The sequence below is a fragment of the Athalia rosae genome, chromosome 6 (genome assembly GCF_917208135.1).
Source record: "Athalia rosae chromosome 6, iyAthRosa1.1, whole genome shotgun sequence".
Lineage (NCBI taxonomy): Eukaryota > Metazoa > Arthropoda > Insecta > Hymenoptera > Athaliidae > Athalia > Athalia rosae.
The window spans coordinates 17505015-17517464 of NC_064031.1; the positions used below are offsets into that span (position 1 = coordinate 17505015).

Here is a 12450-nt window from a genome sequence, read left to right on the forward strand (position 1 = left end):
TTGATTTCAGCATCGCACGACTCGTATGGGTGTATCGCTCGTATGTCGCGCGGAAGATGATGGAGCTGTACGGTTAGACCGCGTAAGCTTTCGACCGTCTGAAAGTTATTTTGGTTTTCCTAATATACCGCGAAAGCGTTCCATCTCGGTGAAGCATCATCGTTGACGACGACGGGCAGCTCTTACCGCACTCCGTACGATACTCGTTAACCCCTTCTCCCCCGCCCCCGCCCCCGCCCCGTTCTTCCAACCCTCGCACGAATTTCCCAACGAAAACGTCGAAAGATGTGCCTACGCAAAATATCCAGACTCCAATAACGAATATCAACGCTCTGAAAAGCGTGAGCTGTTTGAGAATTGAGCCAATCTTGCCATTACGATTGTCGAAGCATCGAGACTTGTACGGAATTGAATATCGGATATAACTTTTTTACCGTGTACCAGCAGTGCACGCACGCGCCGGATTTCATTGCATTCGTCGTTTATATTTTTAAATCCTGATTTTTCCTTCAATTTGACATCATTATAATTTACAAGCTAGTTGAGTTTTTTTTTTTTTTTTCGTCGATCTACGAATTTTCGCCATCGAGATATCTCAATATTTTTGCTCCAAAAGTATGACACTCTTCTAATGTATTTTGACCCCAGGAACACGAATCCGTCAATGAAATTGAGCTACGATTTTTTCCCATCGAGATATCTTTAATTATTCACTTTTTGGATCGATAAATTTTATAGATGGATCAATTTGACTTCGAAATTCGGGTTTCTGAGATCAAAATATTCAAGAATACCGTAGAAAACCCTGGATAAAAAGAAGGTCGGATTCTGGCCCAAATTTTGAGTCAAATTTAAGATTATAAGCTTGGCGTTTTTTGGCCTACAAGGGAGCCCGAACTTTGCTGGAGTCAGGTAGCTAGCAGCACAGCGCTTTGTTGTGAGACGTCACCTTGGGGGCTGAGCAGAGGTGACGCCCCACAACAAACCGCGCGCCCCGTGGCTACCTAACTCCAGATAAGCTCGGGCTGGATACCCCGCTCTCGTAAACCGAGAAATTCGAATATTTCGACCCATGCAGGAATTGCGACAATCCAAAGTGGGTCTACGACTAAAACCACTCGATATGTCTTATAATTATTCTGCTTCGAACAGCGAATAATTGATGATTACTCGATCGATTGCATGAGTAGATGATTTTGGCTTTCAGATTTGGATTCTTGAGCTGATTATACGTGAGATTACTCTTGAAAAAGCAAAAAAAAAATCGATTTTTGAGCAAAAAATAAATCATTTTTTCAATTAGGTTTAATATGCTTTTCTGACGTATTTTGACCTCAGGAGCCCGAATCTGGAAGAAAAATTGATCTATCTCTAAAATTGACCGAGTTATTGCCAATTTTCAGCTTTTTGGGGTCAAAAATAAAAAATTGATTTTTTAATCTATCTTATTGTAATTTGAGCTCAGGAATCCGAATCCAAAAGAAAAATTGATCTATCTATAAAATTTATCGAGTTATCGCCATTTTTAGGCATTTTTTTGCATAAATTTGAGGATATCTCGAAGGGAAAAAATCGTAGCTCAATTTGGACGACGGATTCGTGTTCCTGAGGTCAAAATACATAAGAAAGGTGCCATACGATCAATTTTAAAAAATAAAAATTTTTGGCCAAAATTTGAGATTTTTCCAAGGGGTACCCCTTACGATTTTTTCAAATTTTGGCCAAAAATTTTTATTTTTTAAAATTGATCGTATGGCACTTTTCTTATGTATTTTGACCTCAGGAACACGAATCCGTCGTCCAAATTGAGCTATGATTTTTTCCCTTCGAGATATCCTCAAATTTATGCGAAAAAATGCGAAAAAATGGGAATTACTCGGTCATTTATGAAGATAGACTAATTTTTCTTTCGGATTCGGATTCTTGAGCTCAAATTACACTTAGATAGACCAAAAAATCAAGTTTTTATTTTTGACCCCGAAAAGCTGAAAATTGGCGATAACTCGGTCAATTTTAGAGATAGATCAATTTTTCTTCCAGATTCGGATTCCTGAGATCAAAATACATAAGAAAAGCATATTAAAGCCAATTAAAACAATGATTTATTTTTTGCTCAAAAATTGATTTTTTTTTTTGGTTTTTCGAGAGTAATCTCACGTATAATCAGCTCAGGAATCCAAATCTGAAAGCCAAAATCATCTACTCGTGCAATCGATCGAGTAATCATCAATTATTCGCTGTTCGAAGCAGAATAATTATAAGACATATCGAGTGGTTTTAGTCGTAGACCCACTTTGGATTGTCGCAATTCCTGCATGGGTCGAAATATTCGAATTTCTCGGTTTACGAGAGCGGGGTATCCAGCCCGAGCTTATCTGGAGTCAGGTAGCCACGGGCGCGCGGTTTGTTTTGAGGCGTCACCTCTGCTCCGCCCTGAAGGTGACGTCTCACAACAAAGCGTTACGCTGCTGACTGCGCTGATTCCAGCGTAGCTCGAGTTTGCTCGTCGACCAAAGAATTCGAATATTTGGAGCAGACATATCCTTAAATTTATGGTCAAAAATGCGAAAAAATGGGGATAACTCGGTCAATTTTACCGATAGACCAATTTAACTTGCGAATTCGGATTTCTGGGATTAAAATACATCAGAATAGCATATAAAATATTTTTAGGCGAAAATGAAGTATTTTCAAAATCGGACACCATTCTGACGTATTTTGACCCCAGGAACACGAATCCGTCGATGAAATTGATGAGATTGATGAATTTTTTCCCATCGAGATATCCTTGATTATTCACTTTTCGGATCGATAAATTTTATAGATAAGATCAATTTGACTTCGAGATTCGGGTTCCTGAGATCAAAATATTCAAGAATACCATGGAAAACCCTGAATACAAAGAAGATCGGATTCTGGCCCAAATTTTGAGTCAAATTTAAGACTGTAAGCTTGGCGTTTTTTGGCTGAATAATTTTCGATCCAACTGAAAAATCATCATTGGCTGATGTATTTGAAAAATTGAATATTGACCTCTCGATCAATCAGCACACGACTGAAATTCCATCACCGTTCAGCGGCAGGATTCACTCGTTTCGCGAAGTTCAATCGGCGGACAAGCGAGATGCAACGACGTCAATCGGCTGCGCGAATTGAGAAGTACGACGTTCCATTGGTCGTCAACTTTTTGAAACAGGACAGTATAGCTGTAGAAAAACGAACGGCTGTTATGTTCGAAGGTGTACGTATCGTTTCAAAAATGCAGCAGCCCCTCGGGCAATTTTTCCAATCCGGAAACGGTGGATTTTTAGTGAGAAAGCAACGGGTCCGTCTACGAGGAAACCTTGGAATGCCAGCGAGCCACTCCCGATCGTACAGCTGGCGTGCCTGGGGAGATGCCGTCGAGTGGCCGTAGCCGCTGCTCCCGCTGCTGCCGAAGCTGCGAGCTCGAGTCGGAGCAATTTCTCTTGATTCGTTTCTTCGAGTGAGACGCGCGAAGGTAAAAATAGGCGAAGAAGCAACGGAAGAAGAGGAAGACGGAGAAGATGCATAGAGAAGAAGGAGAAAAGAAGGGAGCGGGAAGAGCAATACCCAGGTGTCGAGGACGTCGCCGTGCCGCGAGGAGAGGAAGAGAGGCACCGCGAACGTCGCAACCGCGAGGAAGGCGGCACTTATACCGAAGACGATACGGCCAAAATGGTTGGAAGAAGAACCGCACCCGATCAGGTGGAATACTTGAAAAGCGAACACCGGGGGTGCCCGCGTACCACATCGCACGCGACTACGCACGCAGTACGTACATCCGCATAACTTGCGCGTACACCGAGGTATACGAATATTCACCCACGCGGGTCCGCTCGAGCGAGGAAAAGGAGGTAACGTTGGAGAGAGGTGGGAAAAGAGTAGCCCAGGTGCGCCGAGGCGCCCACGTCCCGGCGCTTGTCCGTATACAGGTATGGACACCTCCCCCCCGGTTCCGGCGACGTAGAATATCCGGGGCAATAACGAATTCGTCATTATCGTCAAGTTCAGTTGCGTTATCGAGTCCGAGGCAGAGCGAGCGGGGACCCGATCGGACTCCCCTCGATTCGGGAGTCGAAGGTAACGCACCCTGTACAGGTATACGCGTCGGGAGTGCGGCGAACGGAGCTCCGCAACTGCGAGGCGAGACACCAATGATGCCTATACTTGCGACGAAGCATCTCCGAATATCGAATCGTTTCGAAGAACGAAACGTTAGCGCTCGACGAGCGCGCGATTGAGTTTCAGCATCGCAGCGTCGCGTCACACCCAAAACATCCGAGTTATTCGAGCAGCGAACTCGCCGCTATCGTTGGAAGATATTGACCCCGCTAACACGCGCGTTTACGCTCGACGTTTCGTTCTCGTCGCGCGGTACACGACGAGGGTATTGCCAGAGTTCGGCTCGCAATCAGCTCGGATTCGACTCAGCCGGTGCTGCTGTTCGTACCGCTGAGACAAGCGTACGGGCGCACGCGTATACACGATCGGTATATCGCCCGAGGCATTCCGATTCAAGTTTGTCCTTCACTCGGTACGATGATTATGCCATCGCGCGCCAGGAACAGACCGCCACCGGCGATCTACGCGAGTGTGGAAGGCTGTTTTTCAAACTTTGCTCGCTCGCTCGACCGCGGCGACGCTTCGCACGGCGACAGGGTTCTCGAAGACACGGCGTTACGTATAACGGACTGCGGCAAACGCACGAAAGCGGCGGTAGCTCTCACCGGAACGACTCGCGGCGCGATCAAAAGAACTCGGCGTCTCTATTCAAATGGACCTACTCGCGCTGTAACCTGATGTACTTTTGTCGCAGACCCGACGCACTCCGGTCTCACTTTCCTCTTTCCAAGGCTACGACCGATTTATCCGAAAAAGGAAAAACTACCGTAGGTATAGGCGGGCGCACGAGCAAATGGTACGTACGTACGTACTTGCACCGCACGAGACACCGCCGATCAGGAGCAATCCGCGAACCGTTCGTTTGATTATCGAAAACCCCGTGAGCGTACGAGCGAGAGGAAATTCTCTTTCGACGTAATCGACGTGGACGTGATAATTGACCATCGTATGACATTCGAACGCATCGATAAATTCATTACGTATATTCACTCACCTTCCGGTCTCAACCTATCGGCGATGAGGCAGTACGGTGGTGGCGGCGACTCTGGAAGTACAAAACGGACAAACAATTGAAATCAAACCTTCGTCAATATACATATTATTATCGATCGGTTAACGATAACAAATTTTCGATCCTTAATGACAATTTCCATTTTTCTCCGCGATCACCGAGCGACCGTGAGGTTCGTCTGCGAGCTACAACGAGATGATATTCGCAGAAGTCGTCGCGAGGCTCGAGTTCGCGAAGCGTGCAACGTATTTGTTATCGCTACCGATGAAGACACACCGAATTTCTCGAAGGAACCGGGCGAACGATACGAATAAATGATACGTGAGTATACGCGTCGTACGAATTCTCAATTTCTTTGGACATGAGACGAGTGTTTGCGGAGGAGCAACGCACCGGAGGGTACACTCGTACGTCCAAAATAATCCTGCACAAGATTGGAACGAAAACGACACCCGTTACAGGAGTGTATGCAATACCTGTGCGGTTGTTCCACTCCAAAATAGGAGGTTCTATTATTAGCTCTCGGCGAAACCGGTATGAAATCTATCGTTCTTTTAGGAATCGATACTTTATAGGTGTACCCGACCTTGATCCTCTTCCAACGACAACTACGCCACGATTATTGCCATATGGCGTCCTCCCCGACACCGTGGATCAGACTTTCGCCCGAAGCTCTCTTCGACAGAGCTCTTGCCTTCGGAAATGTCCGATTGGCGGACGGTGGTCCCCCGTTGTTGATCGACCGTATAGCTGCGATCGCGGCGTATTCGCCTCCGTATCCTGCGTTATTCGTCAACTTCATTCGATCGTGGTTCGAGCGAACGCACGAACGGTAATCCCAGGGAGGCGCGGAGGTCCGCAGATCCGATACGGTGCGGGCCGTTGCAGCTTATCCGGAAGAAGATTCGCGCGATTGAGTAGGGATCGACAACGGCACCCGATACCGGGATCGCCGGCAACAGCCCAGCTCGTACGTACGTTGGCTGGCCTCGACGATTAGCTGGCGCCAGCAATGACACGCAGTGGCGCCGACAAGACCCCCCTCCCCGACGTTCTCGCCGATGGCGCCGTCCCCTTCGGTCCCCGTTGAAGCTCCAGCCCCCTTGGTGCTCACCGACGACCCGACTCGCCGCCCAACGTACGCGTTATTTTTGGATTCATTCCCTTTCGCCCGTCGCTATGATCTCGTGGCTATCGGTAAGTGCGGTCGACGACGCGCCAACGCGGTACGCGTACACACGTACGTACGTGCGTGCGTGCGTGCGTGCGTGCGTGCGTATTTCAAGTTCCATCGCCCGCAGCTAGCGTACTTACAGAAGTGCCCGTAGCGTACGCCCCGACGACAACCCTTGTTCGAATTCCGAATCCTCGCGTTGCCGGGAGGTCTCCGACGACGAGTCGGCGGAGCGTACGTGCATACCTATAATAGATGTACGCTTCACGGGTTGAGAACAATCAATCCCACTAAATGGGAATAAAGCACCGTCAAACGAATATATTTGTCTGCGTAAACAGGCGTCGCAAGTCAGATGCGATTATTTTTGTTCCTCTTCGGTTCCTTTTTTTTTTTTTTTTTTTTTTTTTTTTTTGGTTTCTCTCAGATCTCGTACGTTTCGCAGTTGACGTTCTTTCGCCGGGGATAAACTCCGCATGACGAACGCGAGCTATGCGTATGTATATGTACACGTGTGTTCCGTTGTAACGGAAACGGAGCGCGAGATTCACGCCGTTTGACGGGGGATGTTGGCGAGAACGATTCAAGGGCAAAAGACTTGGAATTCGTTCGTTGACGGATCGATTGTATTCCGGACGAAGATCGCAACGGTGGCTGACGATCGCCGATCGTTCGATCATCGGCGACGAACTCTTCCGAAGACGGCGCGATTCCGGGGGGCGTAGCCACGTCAATCGAATCGCGTGCCCTGTAATACGCCTGGCCTACCGAGGTCTCGGACATCGCCGTAATTACCGAATTTGCGACCGAGATTTAGCGGCGCGTACGTAACGAGAGCGTTCCAACGCGAAAGAAGGTCACTCGGAAATGATAACTCTAACGAACGCAGGCGTACGTTTGTACGGCGGGGTGAGACACTCCGCGGCGATATGCCTACTTTGTTGAAACGCATGCGGTGAAGAGGTGACGGTTGCCTCGTACCACCGTCGTCTCGGTTGCTTCGCCAACGAGAAGATAACGCGTATACCACCGAATCGCGTCGTTGAAATCGAACCGATGTAAAATAACACGATACACGGTCGATTAGGTCTCGGGTAATGTGTACTCGTGGCATAATTCTAAGAGATTTTCAAGTTCCGAGTACGAAAATGACGGTTGTCCTACTCACCGGGCTTGCAGAGCCGACTCCAGTGATAGGGATTGCAGCAAATGTAAAAGGGATCCTTGGCGGAATGACAGACCGGAAGTCTCTTGAGTTCTTCGGTATTTTTCAGATCCGGCCATCGCCATATCTGACAGCAGAGTAGGTGGGGGTCGACCGGTAGTTCGATCGCGTTGCCGGAAGTCCGTGACTTGTGTCGATTTCCTCGACATAGCCTAGGCGCAGCGGTAGTCGTGACCGCAGCAGCCTTCGTTGAATCGATTCTCTCGTCGAGCGGGATGTTCTCCGAATCGATTCGCTCCGTTTCAAGGAGATCTTTATCGATGGATTCGAGGCTGTCGCTGTTACGATTGTGCTGCTGCTGCCGCTGTCGTCTCTGATGATGATGGTGATGATGATGGTGGTGGTGGTGGTGGTGGTGGTGATGGTGGTGATGGTAGCGATGGTGGTGATGGTGCGAATGATGTCGGGAGGATCCGCCTTCTTCCCCGAGGGCTTCGCTCGCGGTCGTCGTCGTTGGCGATATCCGCGTCGACGCTTCCGTTCGATCCTCCCGAACATCTCCCCGATCATCAAACGGTGGCAATGTCGTAGCTGACGATTCATCTCCGGCTGCGCGACCGGCGCGTCGTCTCGGCACCAAGACACAGGCGCCAAGATCAGCTCCGTAACTGTCAACCGCCGTGAGCAACATCTCCAACTGATTAGCTTCCAACGATTTCAGCAGTTCCTTACACCTAGCTAAACGATTGCCCAAATTGTTAACGTCGTCGGAACCGTTCGCCCCTACGTCGGACGGCACGGCATTTTGACGGTTGTCGCGGTTATGATTACGGTGCTGCCGCTGTACTTGTTTCACCGGTGCAGCTCGCTCGGAAGTGTCGCTGCAGAATATTTGACGACAACGTTTAGCGGGGTTTTGAACATTACTCTGATTTTCTTGAAAGCGACGCTGCCGCAATTCCGAAGACTCGTCGGTATTCCAAGTCTCGTCAATCACAGAATTTGAAGAACCTATCGGCAAAGCTGACGCCGATGCCGCACCACTGTGAGCGAATTGACCGGCGTGACCGTTGCTGGCTGAAGTTGAGCGGCAAGGTGAATCGGGGGGATGCGATTCAGTCGAATAACAGTTAGAGTACGGGATAATATGATTTTCTTGAGCTTCACACTCGGTTTCATGCTCTCCGCGAACTTTGGCCTTGAGAAGACGTTTAGTGAGCTGAGTCCGTTTGCTCCAGAACATGAACATGAAACAAGATTTGCCGGTTGTGCATTTGGGGGCCAGTACTTTTACCGCGGTTCTCAAAAATATATCTCGTTATCCTTGCGCTTGTTGTTGTTGTTGTTGTTGTTGTTGTTGTTGTTGTTGTTGGTGTTGGGTTGTTGTGTTATGTTGTTGTTGTTATTACTATATAGGCGTATACAAATATAGTCTGTGTCGACTCGACGATAACGACGAAATCACGTTTTCTACGCGATAGCGAAACTCACCGGTACGGTTCGGCGTATTCGACCGAATATCTTCAAGCGCACTCCGCGGGTGGGCTACCGAAAGTGAGCGAATCAACGCCGATGTGCACGATAACGCGCCGGGAGAATCACCGATATTAATCCTCGTTTTACCGTATCGACACGCTGGAAGACGATCGAGGCGTTTGGGTCTCGCACCGCGTACGTACGATCGACGCTGACGACGAGCAAACGGAACGATCGCACGCGTCGAGAGGGTGGGTCTCCTGCTCCGAGTCAACCGTCCCGATCCGCGTCCTCCTCTTCTCTCCGGTATTCGCTTCTCTTCCCTTTTCTTTCTACTTTTCTCTCCGTTTTACCCGAGCCCTGCCGCTGTCGTATCAAGTGGACTCGGATGTAGACCGAGCGACCGCGGGTTCGGTGCTCAGGATTGCTCGATTTCCGTCTACCGAGTACCGGAAGGTCCTCCGAAGGTCTTCGAAGGCCGGGTATCTTCCGTAGCAACCGTAAGCGTTGCCACAGAATGCCGAACAAGATCGAGGACGGTATGAATATATGGCGGATAATTTTATGGAAAAATTCGTACTATTGCCATGTGCAACGTAAAGCAACGCGCGTGGCGGCGGCACAGATTGCGAGCTCCACGACGTTTTTCTTGCCGCTGCGCGAGTCGTTGGCACCGTTCGTATGCTCCAGCTGATGTTGTCCACCGCCGCTCTGGCCCCACATAACAACACACTGATACCGATTATGTTATCGCAGTACCGGGCACTGTTTATTATCGATACTACCTTCGAATTACCAATTAACATTTTATACTCGCATAATATCACTTGTCACTTGCGATTTTTAACCCCGAAATTATTTATCAATCTCTGTTAATTTTATCAGATATCAAATCACGTTACGCTCTTTATTCCGATTGTTGTTGCTGGTGCTGTGTGGTGGTGGTGGTGGTGCTGCTGCTGCTGCCGCCGCCGCTTCACCTTGTCACATCATTAATTTTCTCTCGTTCAAATTCGCAATGTTTCACTTCGTTATTAATGTTATCGCTATCATTGTTGTTTTCGTTGTCGTTGTCGTTGTTGTTGTTGTTGTTAACCCACCGCAGAAATAGCGGCAGGAGTTGGGGGGCAGGGGCAGAGGAGGGAGAGACAGAGAGCAGAGTTAAAACAACGCGTATTAATAGATATTTATACGTACGAACGTACTTGGGAGGGGACGGAGGGAGTAACGTAAAATACGTACGACAAAGAGATGCCTGTGTCTGTTTCTATTTCGACTGAAGAAAAACCCAAGGTAAACTCGCGTCGGTAGCACTGGTGTTAGCGCTATTGCGAGATGACGAGGATGACGATTATTATCCGCACCGTGGCTCTCTGCGAACTTTTATAGGTGCGTACATACCTACATCACCGTTCTCTGCCGTGCGTTGATCCTGTTATAACAGCCTTCCTTCTCCCGGCTCATCGACACCGATGTATTATATTAATACCCCCGAGCGTCGAAATTTATCATCGCGTACACGGGCGACCCTCGACACTCAAAACTATCTCAATGCGATACGAATTCCTCGCGGTTCGGTACCAAGTTTATACGGAGGGCAGCGGACAATCCGTCCACGTCGTCGTCGTCGTCGCACGAGGCCTCCGTCATGAACGTACACCACTCGACTCCTCCTCGGACTCGACCACACGATGCACCGACCGCGGCATACTACCAACTGAAGTGTAAAGGCTAAACAGCCGAAGGCACAGCTATATTAAACATGGCCGCAGTCGTGGCGCGTACAATATCCGCCGGAGGCGCCACCGACGCGCAGGTAGAAAATCGCCCCTGGTGTTCGAGGACCGTTCGTACGATACGAACCGTCCGAGGTATCCCACAAAAGTCGAGGGGACTCCGCGGAGAATTAATTCCTAGGTGGAACGGGCGTACGTCAACCAGGGATGGCGAAGGAACGGATCGTTCCGAGAGATATCTCGCGACGATCCGGGAAAATTAATCGAGACGGCGCGAATTTTGGCTGAGAATCGGCCGGTCCGGGAGACGGTCTCGGGTGTTGCGGAACATTCGTCGAGGGACCGCTTCGGTGGACTCGCCCGTAGACGGGGGCGTCGCGGCATAGGCCAGACGGACGCCAGCGTTCTCTTACGAAGCGCCAGCGCCTGTCCCACCGGGGGTCAACATTCCAAGACGAATTTTAACCGCGATATCGTACAAAGGAACACCCGCAACCGGGTTTCAATGACACAGCGCGACCGCGCCGCTCATTCACGGAACGGCATAGGAACAACCATTATTCCAGAATCCCCCGAAAATTTGAAACCTTTTCGGTCCACCGCTGATGGGAATCTCCGTGGACACGTACCGCGTGCACACGCGCGAGCACACCCCGAGTTCCTCACGCGGTCGAAATACCGGCGAAGCCCGCCGCAATAACTGACATTTACCGATCGATCGCGGATCATTGAGAAATAAGACGAAGAAACGCGTAGACACGGCGAGTCTCGCTCGCCGCGGTTCGGCCCCGCGAATCTCAGCTGTCGAGACAAATGTACGGTTACAAATCGCGGGGTTAATGGGGATTCCTGCCGCCGCGCCGAACTAACAATAAGTGAAACGCTCTACCTAGGGCGTAGCTTCGAATTCGTTCCTCTTCCTCCTCCTCCTCCTCCTCCTCCTCCTCCTCCTCCTCCTCCTCCTCCTCCTCCTCCCGGTGACGACGTCGCGCGAGGTGCACCGCAGCGAACCGCTTCTATTTTAATACATCGGAATTACTTGCATTCTTCGCACTTTCATTGAACGTGCGACCGGCGCCTCGCTAAAGATATACCCGCACCCCGGACCCCATAGTCGTACGTCCCAACATCTCCGATCTCACGCGTACGCCGCGCGACATTCCGCATTCGGCGTCGCGCAGCGAGGCATGACTTTTAGGCACATCGTACGCGCGTCTCGTGCGCCCCCGTACGCGGAACGCGTCGCGGCACAAGGGGGATTGCGAGTTTATACCTGGGCGAAGCGGCGTCGGGGACAGGTGCGGCCTCTAACTTCCTGTGTAATATCGGTGGACGGAGCGCTCTTGGCGCCGTCCAATTCTGCAACGGTGCAGGCGCCAGCCGTCATCGCCTCCGCCTGCACCCACCCGCTGCCCGTCTACACGTACACGTTCGCATCTACGTCCGCTCGAAGGAGGCAAACCTCCGTCCCTTCCCTTCCCTCCTCTCCTCGCCTTTTCATTTCGTCTCTCTTCTTTTTACCAAGTCCGTGTATTCTTTCCCCGAGGACCGCGTCGCGCCGCCCCGAGAAGGCTCCGATCCTACACGTATATTCCTACGCAACGTCACCTACGCAAAATCCGAGCTGCACATTTTCGATGCGGTTCGTCTATTCGCAAGTCCTAGCGCGATACAATGATGAAAGTCAAACGACGAGAGATCAGAGCTGTGGAGAGACGAGGAGAATTACGCGCTCGCTGCTTGG

General features: G+C 50.0%; 1 protein-coding gene across 2 annotated transcripts in view; it reads right to left on the reverse strand.

The window, feature by feature from the left end:
- Window positions 1–11608, reverse strand: part of LOC105693244 (mothers against decapentaplegic homolog 3) — a 24094-nt gene extending 12486 nt beyond the window's left edge. Inside the window, exons 1-2 of one of the 2 annotated variants that reach the window (XM_048656731.1) lie at window positions 7498–11608; window positions 5138–5188 (exon numbers count right to left, since the gene is read on the reverse strand). In XM_048656731.1, coding sequence (XP_048512688.1) covers window positions 5138–5188; window positions 7498–8743 — 1297 coding nt within the window. In that variant the 5' untranslated portion in view covers window positions 8744–11608. The remainder of the gene's footprint in view (window positions 1–5137; window positions 5189–7497) is intronic. The other variant, XM_012413051.3, reaches the window with a different exon arrangement.
- Window positions 11609–12450: the final 842 nt, after the last annotated feature.